At 47.5% G+C, this 16,958-nt stretch overlaps 1 protein-coding gene across 1 annotated transcript in view; it reads left to right on the top strand.

Moving 5' to 3' along the window:
* Window positions 1-8,665, top strand: part of Disc1 (DISC1 scaffold protein) — a 211,010-nt gene extending 202,345 nt beyond the window's left edge. The window contains exons 13-14 of the mRNA XM_040755305.1: window positions 4,764-4,901; window positions 5,364-8,665. Of these exons, the coding sequence (XP_040611239.1) occupies window positions 4,764-4,900 (137 nt within the window). The 3' untranslated portion in view covers window position 4,901; window positions 5,364-8,665. The remainder of the gene's footprint in view (window positions 1-4,763; window positions 4,902-5,363) is intronic.
* The last annotated feature ends 8,293 nt before the right edge of the window (window positions 8,666-16,958 follow it).

Here is a 16,958-nt window from a genome sequence, read left to right as displayed (position 1 = left end):
GTTCTTATACAGCCTGTTAGTGTCAGTCTGCCCGGTGGGAGAGAAAGGCTGGGTTGGCAGAGCTGAGGACAGAGGAAACGGATAGGCTGTTTCTTTGTCATCCTGGCAGGCTTCCTCAGTTACAGGCATTGTGTACACACCCCCAAACCATCAGCTGAGGTGACTGTGAGCCTCTGAACTGCAAGGTTGACTGGGAGAGCAGGCGGTGGGGAGGGGCACTTGATGCCTCTAGAGACAGGACCGGGATGCGACTTCACAGCTAGGCATGCTGGGATCCATTAGCAGTGGTCTGAACCTGCGGTGTGACTTCACAGAGTCTGGATTCTAATTAGCAGTTCCATTCTGAACACCCTTTAGTCTGTGTAGCTGCTCCTCCACGTTCAGAATGCTTTAACTGGGCAGCATTTAGGCTTGGGGAAATTTTAGGCAGCATCCCCATCCCCCGCTTCTTTTCCTTTCACTTCCATAGCTCACCGTAGGAGGAAAGGAAGCACAGCATAGCCCCAGGCAGTTCTGCCAGCCTCTGCTGAGTCATGGGTGAACAAGGACCAGGCTGAGTCTATTTACATAGCATTTGCATTCCTGTCCAGAAGCCCTCTAGGGAGCCTATTCTCTCTGCTCATTGGGAATGCACGGTGCCCAATTGATTCGTCTTGCTAGCCTTGATGGCATGCAGAGACTAAATGTATCCAGGCTCATGCATAAACTCCACAGCCCCAAAGGGCTCCTGTCTGGTTCCACTTTCCAGTGTGTAGCCTGAAGAGGCCAAGGTAACAGAGCTGAGGGGGTGCTTGCCCTGCCTCCTTGGAAATGTTCTTTTGCTTCTAAAACTAAAGAGGAGGCAGGATGTCTCTGAAGAGCTTCAGTAGTTTACAGTGGGAGAGCAGAGAGCTAGGCAGGCTGCTCTCTGAGGTGTGGTGCATACCCCACTGATTGAGGGGTGGCCGCCATGTGCTTCCTTCTGCTTCTTGCTGAGGTCTGGGTAGGAAAAGTTGGAGCAGACAATGTGTGCAGACCAGGCTGGTCCTACTACTAGTGGGACACAGTAGGAACTTATCATGAAGTTGGTGACACAATCTCCCTGGGCATATAGTAGGTCTTTTTGTCATTAGTGGACAGGATTTGGGTCACTAGTGGACAGGATTTGGTCTCCAGGTTCTTGGTATCTTATTCAAAGTACTGCAATAAGTATGTACAGATGTGTGGATATTTTCTCCACAGTTGTTCAGAAGATGAGGAACTGATTTCATTGCTCAGAGATGGGTGGGCCTATGGCTAATAGATTGCTGAGTGCGTTATTCTCAGGATGAATGTGCATAGCACTTGCAGGTGAGAGTCTTAGGTTGCCGAGTGCATTGTTAGAAGAGAGATGTATGCACAACCAAAGCCTAGTGGAGTCCTGGTTGTTAAGTGATTCCCTATGCTTGCTTACTTCCTGGGTGTGTCCGGACAGGGCTTTCCTCAAGGCTCACAATGACTGGTATCTTGCCCCTGGCTTCCCATACAGATCAGTTTTCTGCCATAGTCCACAATGGCTACAGAGGATTGTGTGTTGTGTTTAATCTCAGCTACTTGGGAAGGTGAGGCAGGAGTATCTCAGGTTTCAACCTCAAAGCTCTACCAACAGAGCTCTCTCCCAGCCCTGAGACCTACTTACTTTTGGCTACTAAGAAACCCCAGTGAAGATAAAATATTCCATTCCTATCACATTAAATAAGACTCCATGGAAGACTTCAGTTTTCTGCAAATGGCTGCCCTTCTGGATAGTATGGCCTGACCACTGCATTCCCAGTATTCTAAAGTCTCACATCTAGTCGACAGCACAGTCATTTTAACAAATCACCTGCCTGTCTAACAAGTGGGTAGTGTAATCTGAGTTGATGAAAATGAAAATGCCCTTGGGTTCCAGAAGTATTTGGCAGATGCCTTGTGTCCATCCCCTTGATGTAATTTTATGATCATTAATGTAATGCTTTTCTTAGATACCCCAATGCCTAGCAGTGTTCTGGGGGACTCTGACCCCCAGCTATTTGGATTCAGGAAGCTCAGATCTATCTGTAAGACTCACACAGCTCCTTGGGGGACTTGTTCTTGTGTGGATGCAGTTAGCTCTAGTGCTGGAGTTGGATTTTTCACACTTTCACAGAAGCCAAGGTCGTGTATGTCAGTGGGCTTCAGTCTTGAGCTTATTGTATTCCCAATGCAGAGATGGAAAGCCAGCCCTGCTGTCCTGCTTAGCAGCCTGAAGATCTTGGTTTGGGGCTGTAGCGTAGTTGGTAAGTAATCCTTTGCCGCCTCACCCCCTTACCCTTCTACCCTCACAGCCGCTGCCACGAGTGCCTCATGATTCCCGTGTGACTCTTCAGGGCATCCAGTGTACCGAGCCAGGGCTGCCATCTCCCTGGAACTACCAGCACGGCCAGCACGCCACCACATGCCTGCATGTTTGTCTCTGCTCTCCTCACAGGTTTTTAACCCCCACCAAGAGCCAATTCTGGGCTGTTTTGAGGGGGAAAACACCCTATACCCAGTAGGGGCAAAGCTACAGCCAGCCTATTGAATGAGAGCAGAAAGAAGTCCCGTCTGCATATTCCTTTCTCCCAGCGTAAAGTGAGGAATATTTGTGAATGCTTTCTCGGACATGCGGGAAGCTTCTCAGAGGCTTGGGGGATTTAAACATCTCCCTCCCAAGGCTGCTGTCTGGAAGATGCTGCCATTGTATCTTACATGGCTTATCTCTGGAGCATTTCTTCCAAAATTATTCCATAGAACTGCTCTGTGACTGCCTTCCCACCCCCACCCCAGTTCCATTTTCATTCTGGACTTTTCTGTTTCAGCACACATCAACTGTTTTGCCCACCCCACCCCCCATCCCCTTATAACATGTGGCTGAGATCCACAAGGTGACGTTTTGTAAATAGGAACATGATTTTTTTTTTTAAAGATTGGGTTTTTGTTTTTAAGTGTGTGTGTGTTGGGGGGTGGTTATATGCGTACATGAGTACAGGTACCTGTGGAGATCAGAAAAGGATGTCTGATCCCCTGAACCTGGAGGGACAAGCAGTTGTGGGCCACCTGATGGACTGGAGTCTTCTGCAAGAGCAGCAAATGCTCTCAACTGCTGGGCTGTCTCTCCAGCCCCTGTGAATGGGATTTTTAATTGTATTAGTGTTTCTTATACCAAAGGCTTTGTAAATGAGGTTTTCAGGTACTGTGCTGGGAAATCAGCCATAAACCTTGTGGTACCTCATGAAAAGCTCTCTCTCTCTCTCTCTCTCTCTCTCTCTCTCTCTCTCTCTCTCTCCCCTCCCTCCCTTTCCCTCTACCCCCCCCCATTAGGGCCCTGCCTCTGTGACTAAGCTGTGAGATTCTATAGTTTACAGATGGGACAATTAAGTACACATGATGATTTTCCCAGCTTCCCAGGGGACTTGCCTTCTCAGAGCCCATCTTACTGACTCTTGGGTGCAATAATGGAAATTATTATGTGTGAAACTGACGTGTTAATTTTATAATTTAGTCTTTTCCTCTGGTGGCTTTTCTCTGTCCTCAGCCTTTTTAGTTTGCTCTGTGGTCCCAGAAGTTTTCTGAGCACCACTGTGTGGCTTCATTTCTCTCTGTAAGAACCTCTGTCATCACTTAGCAGAGAATAGGGTGCTGTGTTACCCCAGACCAGTGTCAGAGGTAATCAGACCCCAGGCTGGTTTCAGGATTTAAGGCCTCTGTGCACACTGCTCACTCCTTCCAAGAGACCAGACCCTGGGACCCATTGCAGCTTGGTGTTCAGTCTGGGACACATGTTTTGACTTTCATAAAGTTATATGACACCCCTCCCCAAGATTATAGGCCTTTCCAGAGGTCAGGAGGATAAAAGCACTTTTACAACAACACACAAAGGCGTTTCAGTGGATGGCGTCTTCTCTTGCTCTGCCTATACTATACCACCCTTATTCCTTCAAGTTCAAGTGCACATGGTGGACCATCCTGGTAGTGTATGCACATGACCCCCAAAATGAAATCTGCTGAAACTTCCAGAAGATTTAAAAATTTTTTTTGAAAAATTTCCAGGGTGGACTGGCTTTCTGTTTGGGAAAGGCTCATTTGTATATTTCCCAAGATCCGATGGAGCTTCTTATTCTGAGAAGATTGGGAGAAGTTTTATTAGTTACACCCCAAGGGCGTGGCTCTCTTTGGACCTGTGTTGACATTGAACCTGAGGAGAGCAACATTGCAGTGCAGGTGGCCTGCAGCCTGCAGAGTCTCTGCACTACCCTCAAACTCTGCTTCTGCCTTGTCTGACTTCATGGTGACTTGATCTCACCTGAAGAGCTGGGTGTAGTTAGGCACTGTCAACTTATTTCTCCTTCCCCACTGTCTTTACTGGAAGAGATTGCATTCCTTTGCTTGCTCAACCCAACTTAGAGTTTTGACAGTGGCACAGCAGGAAGAGACAGGGGACCTGATTATGTAGGAACAGAAAGACTGCTGTTGGTTAAGTGTTTTGTTGAATGTCTAGAGAACCAGTTTCTTGGGATAGCCCTTATCTATCCTGTGTTATCATTTGCTATGTACTTTATGGCTGTTTTCTTGGAACTGGCAGAATTCATGATGGGTTTTAAAAGAGGAAGTATAAAACTTACACCAGTACTAAATTGCTAGAGTTTGGAAGGACATGGAGCTGTGATTCAATGTTGGTGTCCACCTGCTCTCTGAAGGCTGGTTTGCTCCCACAGGCCCTATGTGTGCTCCTTAACAGCATCCACAGTCTCTCCAAGGGGAGCTCCAGATGGTGAAGGAAACACTGCAGGCCATGATCCTGCAGCTCCAGCCAACAAAGGAGACAGGAGGAGAAGCCACAGCTTCCCATTCGACAGCTGGTGTTCAGGAAGCACAGGCCTGAGGTGTGAGCATGGAGTGGGAGCTGGGGAAGGGGTGGGCCACATGGCGTCAGTGTAGAGAGGGGGCTGGAGAAAGAGTGGGCCACATGGCATCAGTGTGGAGTGGGGGTTGGGGAAGGGACAGGTCACATGCTATCAGTATTGAGTTTGGGGGCATGGAGGTGGGCCACCATGGCATCAGTATTATTCTGGTCCAGCCACTCTCCCTACATTTACCCATGTGCCTGGACCAATTCCAAAACATAGAGCTGTGCTGTCCTCCTGTGGCAAAGTGGCCCATGCTTTGTCACAGACTGAGTTGGGAGAGTGACTTGACACCTTTTCTCCTAATTGTCACCAGAGGTTGCTGTCCCATGGCACGATGGGAGCATCTATTATGGGAGCTGATAGGCATTCCTTCTTGACTGGGCGAATTTTCCTGGAGTGTGTCTCTTTTCTCACTACCATTTTTGTTTTCTGCTGCAGTGTGGTCTTTCTCCATTCAAGAGCCTCTGAAGGGGACAAACCTGAGATGGCCACTGCACCTGTCACGTCTGTCTATGGGCACTCCAATGCCTTATGCCCCGGAACCTCAGTGTCTCTTAACTGCCCAGGTCACTTCCCTGGGGCTCTGCTGTCTCAGGAGACTGCCACAGGGCACTTTCACAGTACCTCCTCAAGGTGCCGCCTTTGTGTTCTCCAGCCATGACTACAGCTCAGAAAGCCCCCCTTCCCCGGCCAGAGGCTCCAGATCTTTCTGAGATTCAGGCCTGGGAGGTGGGAATGTGGGGTGGGTGCAGATGGAGACAGGTGCCGGTCTCCCCAGTTCCCACTGAACCTATTATTCCCTTGACTCCAAGGAGTCACGGTGAGGAGCCACTCAGGTCCCTGTGAATTGCTCCTTGGGCCCAGCTGAGGCTCCTGCCAAGGCCACTGCAGCCAGGCTGTTCAAGTGGGCTCAAGGGGTGTACTAAGAAAGTGTGCTAGCTAGTTTCCTGTTGCTGTGAAAAACTATCTGGCAACTGGAGGGAGGCGGGGAAGGAGGGCTCGCTGTGGCTCATGGTTTGAGGCTATAGTCTACCACAGTAGGGAAGGCATGGCAGCGGGAACATTAGCAAGCTAGTCACACTGCATCCTCAGCCAGGAAGCAGAGAGAGACAAATGTGCTTCTATCTCTTCCTCCTTTGGATTCAGCACAAAATCCCAGTCCATGTGAGACGCCACCCACATTTGTGGTGGGGTTTCCCTCAGTTAAATCTCTTTGGAAACATTCTTCACCCTTACAGACTTGCTTAGAGCTTTACATTCTAGGTGATTCTGAGTCCAGTCAAGTTGATAATGAAGATAAACTACCACAGGAGGACACCTCAGAGACACAGTCTGTTTGATGAGAACGGACATTATAACTCCTGCTCAAGAGCCACAGATCAACTCAGCTAGCCACCCTGTGAGGGCTCACCAGCCTGCCAACTCCTACCTAGCTTCCATATCCCCAAATCCAACGGACTTTGTAATCTCCATGTAAACCTGTTCATCCTCCCACTCTTGGGGTACATTGTGCTGTACCGCTTGGGATGACCCTCGTGCACCTGTGTCTTGGAGATCAAGCCCAACATTCTTAGCTGTTGAGCCTAGTGGAGTCTGATGTGTCTGCCCTGGAAGGCCTCTCTCTCTCTAAGGTGCTCTGCCTACCTCTCTGTGGACAGGGATGGAGATGCTCCTACCTCTGTCTGGGCCCATGGGTCCACAGCTTTTAACTCTTCCTAATCACTCTGCCATTTCTGGAAGGCACCTGGTGCTTCTCCAAGCCTTCCATGCCGAGGACCACTTTGCCTGCTTGAAGACACATTTTGCATATCTGAATAAGAAATATGTTTAGTTTGTTCCCAGACTTAATGTTTTTATAGTGAACCAAATCCCTGAATCATGTACAATTGTGCCTCTGAAAGTCTGGTGAACTAGTTATATGAGTCCCAGAGCCCCTCAAATCATTGACTTAATTCTTGTGGAGCAAAACTTGAAGTCAGGATCACCCCTGTTGCCAAGAATGTTCTTAACTTTGACACTTGAGAAAAGATGCTTCCCAGGCAACAAGGTGCATGACAGTCACTGCTAGCCTGAGTGTTTTATGTGATTCAAACATCACTGTAACATTCTGTGAGGTCATGATGCATTTGAAAGTTTAAGGGACTGAGAAATCACTGGAGTCCTCAGTACAGGGAGGGACAGCTGAGACTCCTGGGCAAACATTGGTATCAGTGTCTGGGCGGGTGAGCGACACCTCAGTCACATGTTGTCCCACACCTCTAGGCATCCTCTGGTCTTGGAGCACCATCCAGGTTCAGTGTCGAAATTCTGGTGTTTCCTGTGGCCACACTGTCTTCTCATGACAACCTTTCTCTCATTAGCCTCTTGAGCCCCAGGAGATCCAGGACCTGTGGATCCCCAAACTATAGGACAGGACAGGTCTTTACAGAGCCACATACAAATGCCAAGGGATGTTGGGGCTTGTGTTTAGACTGTTAAGAGATGATCAAGACCCCAGCAAAGGTATGTGTTGAAAGTAACAGTTTATCCTCTTTAGAACAAATGACACCATCTCATTCTTCCTTATGACGACAGTACACACATACATCTTATAAGTATGCTATATTTTCTTATAGTCTCATCTATTGAACTGATTTCATAACCCATCCATGAGTAGTGTCTGATTTCCCTGTGATGCTCAGCAGGGGAGGAAGTGGTACACGGCCACCTTGTTGGAAAGCTGGACCTCAGAAGGCAGCCAGCTTGAGCATCTTCACTGCCTCATCACTACCAGGTCTAGCTCTTGAAACTTCATGGTATTGATCACCCGCTGAATGAGGTTAATATGTCGCAATCGATTCCAGGTTTGCTTTCCTTGGTAACGAGGCTGGCTCCCTCCCCAGGAGAGCATGTGGAGGGCCACCACTCGGAGTCCTTCACAGACAGTCCTGCAATGGCACTTCAGCCTGAAGAGGTAGACTCTATAGATGGTGCTCATTAGCCTCAGGAAGGCAGAGTCCCCTTCCTAAGGTCCAGAGCTGGCTTCAAAGTAGGGCCATTGGGAATCCTGACCACCACAGGCAGCTGTTCCTAACCGATGTCCTTCCTAAAGTGCCTTTGATGTCCTCTCTGCATTTTGAGCTATAAAACTCATTCACCAGCTAAAAACTATGACTACCCTGTGAATTCTGCCTGAGAGTGAAAGACACTGAACTCAGAGCAACTCAGAACCCCACACCCCCAGCAAACCCTACTGTGTAGCTGGGTTCTGATTGGCTGCAGCAGTCCCAACCTTTATCCATTGTCTTTTCTGGTAACCCCAAAGATCATCCCGGGAACTGCCACTCAGCCTCATGTTAGATGGGTTTTCTGGAAGCTTCCTATGTAAGTGGCGCATCTCAGAACAAGTCCATTTACTATGGACAACATGAACAACATGTACATGTGTTGTGGACCATGGCAACTACACATACATTGGTCAGCACCCTCTTGTGTACATCATTGACCTTTATTTTTAATACCACCACTTTATTTGATCTTTGAAGTTTGTCATGTAAGTTATTGCTTTATTAATGTCCTGATTGCTATGTGAAATAAAAACTGGTATCCAAGCGATGGTGCTCCTTGGGGTCATTTTGTATTCTGGAGTATAGATGATAAGAGTGGGTCAGATTGGTTCATCTCACCTATCTGTGACAAGATAATCAATTGTGTTGATTTTACAGGAACCCAAGTGTTTGCAATAAAACCGTCTTGTAAAATCGTGCCTGTGTATATAATCAGATGCCAGTGAATCAGAAAGCACTGTCCTAGACTCCTTGACTGAACTGAAAGTAAAAGTGGCCTCAGCATATAATAAAAAAAAAAGTGTTTAAAAAAAAAGTGACCTCAGCATGTGGGGAACTAGACAAGAGCCCAGTAAATGCCAGTAAGAGAATCAGACTGGTTCAGGTGAATATGTGAGTCAGGACCAGGAAGGAAGAAATGTGAGCGATGGACATATTAAGATATTAAGATATGGGGCGGCCGGGCAGTGGTGGCGCACGACTTTAATCCCAGCACTCGGGAGGCAGAGGCAGGCGGATCTCTGTGAGTTCGAGGCCAGGCAAGACCGAAAGCCTCCAAAACAATACAGAGAAACCCTGTCTGGTAAAAAAAAAAAAAAAAAAAAAAAAAAAGATATGGGGCACTAGAGGTGGTACATGGAGCTGCTTTCTGCCTTCAGTATTCCCTTCAGATACAGTCTCATTCATTTCTAGGTGTGCTTTGAGATGTCCCACCACACACAGTTTCCTACTGTAGAGAAGGCTGTGACCAATACCTACACGGACGGCAGCCCAGAAAGGTCCTTAACAATACTGATTGGTTTTATCAACTTGATTCAACCTAGACCCTTTGAAGAAGGAAGCGCAATCAATGCCCCACCCGACTGACCTATGGGCAAACCTATGTTGCATTTTCTTGATTAATGATAGATGTAGGAGGACCCAACTATTAAGGCCTGTGTTGCCCCTGAGCTGTACAAGAAAAAAGGTTGAACAAGCTAAGAGGAGCAAGCCAGTAAGCAGTGTTCCTCTGTGGTTTCTGCTTCTATTTCTGCTCTAGTCCCTGCCTTGTATCTCCTCGGTGATGGAGTGTGACCTGAGAGTTGTAAGCTGATAAAATTCCTTCCTCCCCCAATTTTTTTTGGTCATGGTCTTTATCATAGCAATAGAACCCCTACTAAGACCCTGACTTCCAGGGCAGAATGATTCCCTGAGTCCATTATAACCCATCTTTGTGGTATGAATGAGCCTGTCCAGGCTCATGAAATGTTGAGTGCTGACTCCTGGACCTCTTCGTTTTCAGTTTACATGATAAGCACTAATCCTAACACATGGAGAGACACCTAGAGCCACTTAGCTTACTCTGAGCAAGTTAGTTATGATTTATCCTTTCCTATATTATTCATGACAAAAAGCAAAAAGAAATTATTTACAAAGATTCATACATAACACACATAGGTACATATATCTAGTTTTTGTCCACACAAAAATGAATTTTTACAGAACGGTGACAATGTATTTTGATTGTTTTGAGGAAGGTCTCATGTCTCCCAGGCTGCCCAAATTCATTATATTGGAGGATGACCTTGAACTTCTGATTGTCTTGCCTCCATCTCCGAAGTACTAGAGTTACAGGTGTGTACCACCACGCTTGGGTTTCACGTGGGGCTGGGGATCGAACCCAGAGCTTCATGCATGCTAGGCAAGCACTTCATTCCACCCACTGGGCCGTGTTCTATCCCCCACCAGCATAGCTTTCATTCTTTTTGGTGTGTGAATTTCCAGTTTGCTGTGTGAATGCTGTTATTGTTGCTTTTATTGTACACAACATTTCATCAAATTGATCTGGTGTAACTTAGATGTTCTCATCTAATTGAACGTTGAATTTTCCCAACATACTGCTGTTAGAATCAGTGCTGCAGTGACTGTTTTGTGGGATGCCTTCCTTGCCTTTGAACGTGCCCTGAGAAGTGCTCCCCTGCATCAGATAGCATTGCAGACTCGGGTCCCTTTAGTTCCCCACAATGCATTGCAACACTACCCTCTGCTTGGTGTTTTCCCTTCACCTCCACCAGACCTTAATGAACTCCTTTACCTAACTTTTGAAATACATACTGCCTGTATGTCTTTTTCTTCCCTCATTATTTGCCCATCCTCTGTAGAAGAGGAGGACAACGTGGTTGTCCTGTTCACCAAACACTGAATCTTTGGGGGAGCTCAGAGTGGCTCTAAAGTCCAGCTGTGTTCCCTGTAGTGGGGTGTCAGCTCCTGCAGGACAAGCCCTGAGATAGCCACACAGTTGGGATAGGGGCACAGGTCTGGCTCAGCTGTCCCCTGAGCCTGTAGTAAGTAACACCCCAGGCTCCATCTTTCTCTGCCTTGATAAAATAGTGGATGCTGCCTGGACCAACACAGTCTCCTCAGGTACCTCAACAGGAAGACCTGGAGGGACGGTGCTAGCTAATAAATGCTATGGGGAGAGAAGCTTTTCCTGACGTTTGAGATTTAAAAACTGAAGATGAAGGCTGGGATGGTAGTTCAGTCTGTAAAGTAAATATGAGGACCAGGTGTGATGAGCCAGAGCAGACCTGTATGTAATTCCAGAGTTGGGAACAGGACAAAGTCGGGTTCCTGAAGCTTGGTGGGCTGGTGGAGGTGACTGGGGAATGACAACCGAGACTGTCCTCTGGCATCAATGTGCACATGTCTATATATCCACATACCAACATGCACCCCCCCAACTCAGCAGATAACAATCAGCTGGTACATGCTCTCAAAATACAAGATGATGAGCAAATCCAGTGAGGCCAGAGGGAGGCAAAGGACATGTTGTAACTGTGGCCTTTGTGTGATGGCAGGTGTCGTGCAATGCCCAGAAAATCATTTCTAGCGTACCACCATTCCCAAAGTAAAGGAGTCAATGCTAAGGGTGTGACTGTATGTCTGCCTTGCCAGGTGAGGTTTTAACTTTTAAGGCTGAGCAGAAGGGTGGCTCTTCCTGGCTCTAGGAGCTGTGGGTCTGCAGGGCAGTCAATGGCCACCTTCGAGAGCTTTGTCTTGAGTGGCAGCATCTGACTGTTTCATACCCAGAAAGGTCAGGGGTCTTCCAGATCGTGGACAGATGTGGCATAGTGTGCTGGTGTAACTTTGATCTCAGGTCATCCCTAACACCATGGGAAACTTGTCCCTTGAACATTTTGGGGAAGTTTTCCTGTGTCTGTCCTCTTAGCAAGAAACAGGCCTAGGATAGAGAAGGGTACAGTCACCAGCCCTATCCCCAAGGTCAGGGCAAACAGATAGTCACTCTGCTGAAGAGCAGGGACCTCTGTGTGACTCTGATCAGCCTCCTGGGAAGAGAAGACAGATGGGTGGGGAAGACCGAGGCCAAACTAAGCTACTCTCATTCCAGCCCCAGCACCCTTCTCTTCTTGAGCCTCTTTCTTCTCGTACCATCTATTAACTTACGACAACCGTGGGAAATCTGAAAATCACTGCCATTAATTAGAGCTCTGTGAGTGCTCTCAGGCTCCCCCGAGCTCTGTCTTACACGCTGATGTGCTAGCAAGAAAAAGTGAGTCTCTCCTTGCTTGGTCCCGATGAAGTCCCTTCTCCTTAAGTCAGGAAGTATTTTTTCCAGGTTACTGAAAGGGTCCCCAAATCAGGAGACACACTATGTAAAAGCTGTTCTTCTCCAGACATGGCTGGGAGCCAGCCAAAGTGTGTGGTTGGGTGTAATTTATGGTTTTGCTTTGAACCACAGTTGATGGTTGAGTGGAACGTTAATAAATCATGTATTTATTCCCTAATCTCATAGTAAAATGGCCCCATGGATGGACATAGGGACTGAAGGGACTGACCAACACGGATAGCACTCCTGAGGACAGTGGAGTGTTGCTGTGTCTCTTCTCTGTGGTATTTTGCAAGAATTCTGTAGTAGCCAGTGTGCTTCTCTGCATAAACTCCGTACATTCATGGTAATCTTTGCTCCCACTCTTTTCTAAAGTAAACTTTTTATTATAGTTTTACTTTTTTTTAGTGTGGGGGCTCATTGTGCAATGTTTTTGCTCTTTTGGCTTTTTGGCTCTTTTGAGAGCCCACCACCCAGCTCCCAAGTAATCACACATGCAGGCTTATTCTTAGTTATAAATGCCCAGCCTTAGCTTGGCAAGTTTTATCAAGCTTTTCTTATCTTAAATTAACCTGTCTACCTTTTCCCTCTGGGCTTTTATCTTTCTTACTTCTGTATATCTTACTCTCCTTACTTGGTGGCTGGTTGGGTAGCTGGGTGGCTGGGTGGCTGGGTGGCTGGGTGGCTGGGTGGCTGGGTGCCTGGGTGGATGGGTGGCTGGGTGGCTGGGTGGCTGAGTGCCAGGGTGCCTGGGTGCCTGGGTGGCTGGGTGCCAGGGTGCCTGGGTGCCAGGGTGCCTGGGTGGCTAGGTGGCTGGGTAGCTGGGTGGCTGGGTGTCTGGGTGTCTGGGTGTCTGGGTGCCTGGGTGCCTGGGTGCCTGGGTGCCTGGGTGCCTGGGTGCCTGGGTGCCTGGGTGGCTGGCCCCTGACCACCTCCTCCTCTCCTTGCTCCTCCTCCTCAGTTCTATTTTACTCTCTACCTGCCAGCCCCGCCTATGCTTTCTCCTGCCTCACTATGCACTGTTCAGAGCTTTATTAGACCATCAGGTGTTTTAGACAGGCAAAGGCTCACAGCTTCACAGAGTTAAACAAATGCAGCATAAAAAGATTCCACCCCTTATAGGGGCTTGCATATGCCGCAGCGCACGACTGAGGTCGAAAAGGACAACTCGTGGGAGTCAGTCTTTTCCTCCTGCCACGTAGGTTCTGACTCAGGTCATCAGGCTTGGCAACGGTGCCTTTACCCACTGAGCCATCTTGCCTGCCTCCACCTAATCATTAAAACTCTCCTCACACTGGATTGGTCAAATCCAACAGCATCTTTCTGACCTGGCTTTGGGAGCCTCTGAGAAGGACTGCACTGTGAGCCGACCTCCTTCTGTTGAACTTCCCGGCTATCTGGGGTAGCTCTGAATCATCTCCTTCCACTGCTGCTTCTAGCTCGTAGCTGCTGGGAGCTCCCACAGTGCCCACTGCTCCCTGCTTTTCCCGATGCCGGTCAACCTGCCAGTTCTGCTGCTCTCAGAATGGCCAGTATTGTCTCCTCTGTCCAAGGCTACTTTGGATTCTTGTCATCTTGAACTCTTACAATATGGTTCTTATGGTTTCTCTGCTTCTAATTTCTCATATTTTGAGTTCACAGTCAAAATTATCTTTCTTGCAGCAGTGTTCACAATATTGGAATTATGAAACACACACTCACAGACACATGAACATGTACATGTATACAGTTAAGTTGTTTATGTTTTATGTTTAAGACAGGGTTTCACTGTGTAACTGTGGCTGACTTTGAACTTGCAGTGATCTGCTTCTCTGTGCTGGTGTTACAGGCATGCACAGCATACCCTGCTCACACTATTTTTATTCAGCTATAAAGAAGAGTACAGTTATGCTGTTTGCTGGAAAATGGCTGCAGCAGAGATCACCTTAAGGGAAATGAGCCAGACTCAGAAAGGTGGATACCACACATTTTTTTTCAGAAACATAAAGCTATCTGTGTTTATGTAGAGATAAATACATGTGTCCAAAGTATACAATATGCTTGAAAGAAATTTTGTGTGAAACCCAGTACTACTGGCCACTCACAATAGCCACATTATGAGATTAGCCTAGATGTCCATCAATGAATACATATTTGTACCAGTAAAATTAATTAAAAAGTCTTTCTAAATCAATGGTTATGTAAGATTCAAAACCCTTCCCTACAGAAAACAGTTCTGTCTGCTATTGATCATTGCCTGTATCCCCGAGTCCTTGCACTTTCGGCTTGAGCGAGCTGTTCCGCGTCCCTCACTGCTTCTCAGGGTCTACCTGTTATACAGCGGCTGTTCACAGTCGTGCCGTCCACTTTGAATCCCAATGTCTGAGTAGCTTTGCCAGGCTCCTTCATCAAGAGTTCTCAGAAAGGAAAACAATCAAAGAAGTGGGTTCTTTACATTCTTCTGCAGTAGCTTTGGCTACTCCTGGAACTAGGATGCATTTAAGAGGATAAAATAAGAAACAACGAACTTCGTGGGGAGAAGAATTCCTTCCCACAGAGGAGCCTAGATCAAGCGTAGTTAGACTTAAAGAAATCTGACCATTTCAGGGAATTACACAACAGCCACAGTAAAGTCCAAGTGTAGAAAAGGAGCTGTGGTCAGACCTATGGTTGAGGTTTTTCAGTTTGACAAGCATTTATTGGGCTCCTGTGAAGTGTTGAGTGCTGGAGTTACAGGAGTAAGAAGTCTCACAGAATCATGGGGAATCACGGTTGTGTGCCCTGCCTCTGTGGTCTCTACTTTCAGTGGCCTCAGAGCTGTAAGAGCCTGTCCGGTACTTCACTGATTTTCTTTGCTCATGGAGTGTGATACACTGGCTTTAGGTGTACTTAGGAGACACACCTCTATTTGTGTGTCTGAGAGTATGTCCAGAGAAGTAATTGAGAGGGCATGAAATGCCTGGGCTGCTTGAATAAAAAGGCAGAAGAAGGGAAAGTGAGCTGACTGCTAGCATTCATCTCTCTTGCTTCCTGCCTGTGGCTACAACAGGAACAGCCACCCAAGGGGACTAAAAGAGCAGGCACTTCTCCCAGCACCTTTTAAAAGCCAGTGACTCAGAGGTGAAGGGTCAGGATCGCCTTCATGGCTGATTGTCGCTGGGACCAGTCTTGTGTGGGCCCAGCACGGGAGGCCACAGTTGTTTTCAGTTAGTGATTGCAATGATTGCATTGAGTCTAGAGCATACCCTGCGACTCAGCTTCTATCGCTGTCTCTAGACCGCTGCTGCAGTTCCCAGGGAGGGCCATTCTCTCTGAGCCTGGCTGTCCTTGCCCAGTTCCCCTTCAGCCTGTGGCTTGCACTGCTCTGCTCTATTCTGCCTCTCCTTCCTCAGAGCCAGTCAGCCGTCAACACAAGGTGTGGCGTGAGAAGGCATGGGCCCAAGTAGGTTTACACATGTGTGTGTGTGGGGGTCATATTTGGTTATGTTTGTGTAGGAGGAGAGAAGGGCTAAGGTGACTCAACATCCCAGCTGTCCCAGCCTGCTGTGACCTCTGTCCCTGGACCCTCCAGTGCCCTGTTCCATCCTCAGCCGCACATCTCAGGGGACAGAGCTCAGGGGCTTGGGAGGCACAGTGTCCTCTTTGGGTCTGATGGCCCTGTCAAGAGGGAGCTAGCCAGCATCATTCAGCTGGAGATAGGGTCCAGACCCTCAGATATTGCTTTCCCTTGCCTACCTCACACAGAGCATCATGTATGTGAGGACACACAGAAGTTGCTTTGAAATTGTGAAGTTTCCATTAGATATATAAGGTGGTCTGCAATCTGGGAAGGGTTCCAATGTCTCCATAGTCATTTCATGTACACACACACACTCAAAAGGGTACGTTCAACTAGAAAATTCTTAACAGTTGTATTTTCTGAGTTTTTATTTCTGAATGCTAGGCTACCTTCTTCTCCCCACCCATTGTCTTTTCCCTCCTCTTGAATTTGTTCCTTTGCTAGGCTTTGTTTTTCTAACCCGGATGACTGATTTATGCTTCAGACACCAGAAACAATGAGCAGTGCCAGGCCTTTGGAATATCCAGCCTGTGACGGGATTTTACTCCAGTGCAAAGAGAAACAGGGAATACAATGAAGAAAAATACACCTATGGATGACCCACTGAACACATGACAAATGGTTTCTTGTCAGCCTGTCTGGATTAATCCTCATAGCCATGATGCAAAGAAGCCTCTGAAACCAAGACCTAAGATAAATCCTTCCTTTGCACTGCTTCTCATGGGTGTTTATTACAGTAATGAAAAGCCTAATGCATTTCCAAACAACCAACATGATTATTAATTGATAAAAAAAATCACAACACCACCCCATCCCCAAGAGGATGGGGCATGAAGGGTTGGGCTATCACTTTTTAAACATTTGCCTAAGCATGCAGCATACCCTTCTGATCAACCAGCCGTCCTGCAATGGATGAATGCACAATCAACCAGCAATCCTACAAAGGGTGAGCGCATGACCGAATGTCCAAAAAACAGGTGCAGCTGTGTTTGTGTCTGCATTATCTTGAATGGATCCATGCTGCGAGTGGAATTGAGGGTACAGCGGAGTCCATGGATGGCTTGTCCTTTGTGCATCAGGCCCTGGGTTCAATCTCATGTTCTATGAAAAGACAATAACCATCAGGAGCAGAACAATACCATGCAGTTCAGGCAACTACTCTCTGTTATACACATGAGTGCAGAGGAATTTCACCAACATACCATTGATGGAGCAAGGTGATGAGTGACATACCCTTGAGGGAGCAAGGTGATTGATGCTGCAAGGCTCCCTGTCCACACCAAGCTTGGAATCAGTCAGATCTAGAGTGTGTGGGAGGAGCTGGAAAATAGATCAGTTTTGTG

The sequence above is a fragment of the Mesocricetus auratus genome, unplaced genomic scaffold (assembly GCF_017639785.1).
Source record: "Mesocricetus auratus isolate SY011 unplaced genomic scaffold, BCM_Maur_2.0 Super-Scaffold_100013, whole genome shotgun sequence".
Taxonomy (NCBI): Eukaryota; Metazoa; Chordata; class Mammalia; order Rodentia; family Cricetidae; genus Mesocricetus; species Mesocricetus auratus.
Note: the sequence above shows the minus strand (reverse complement) of the source record. Positions and strands in the feature narration are given on the sequence as shown.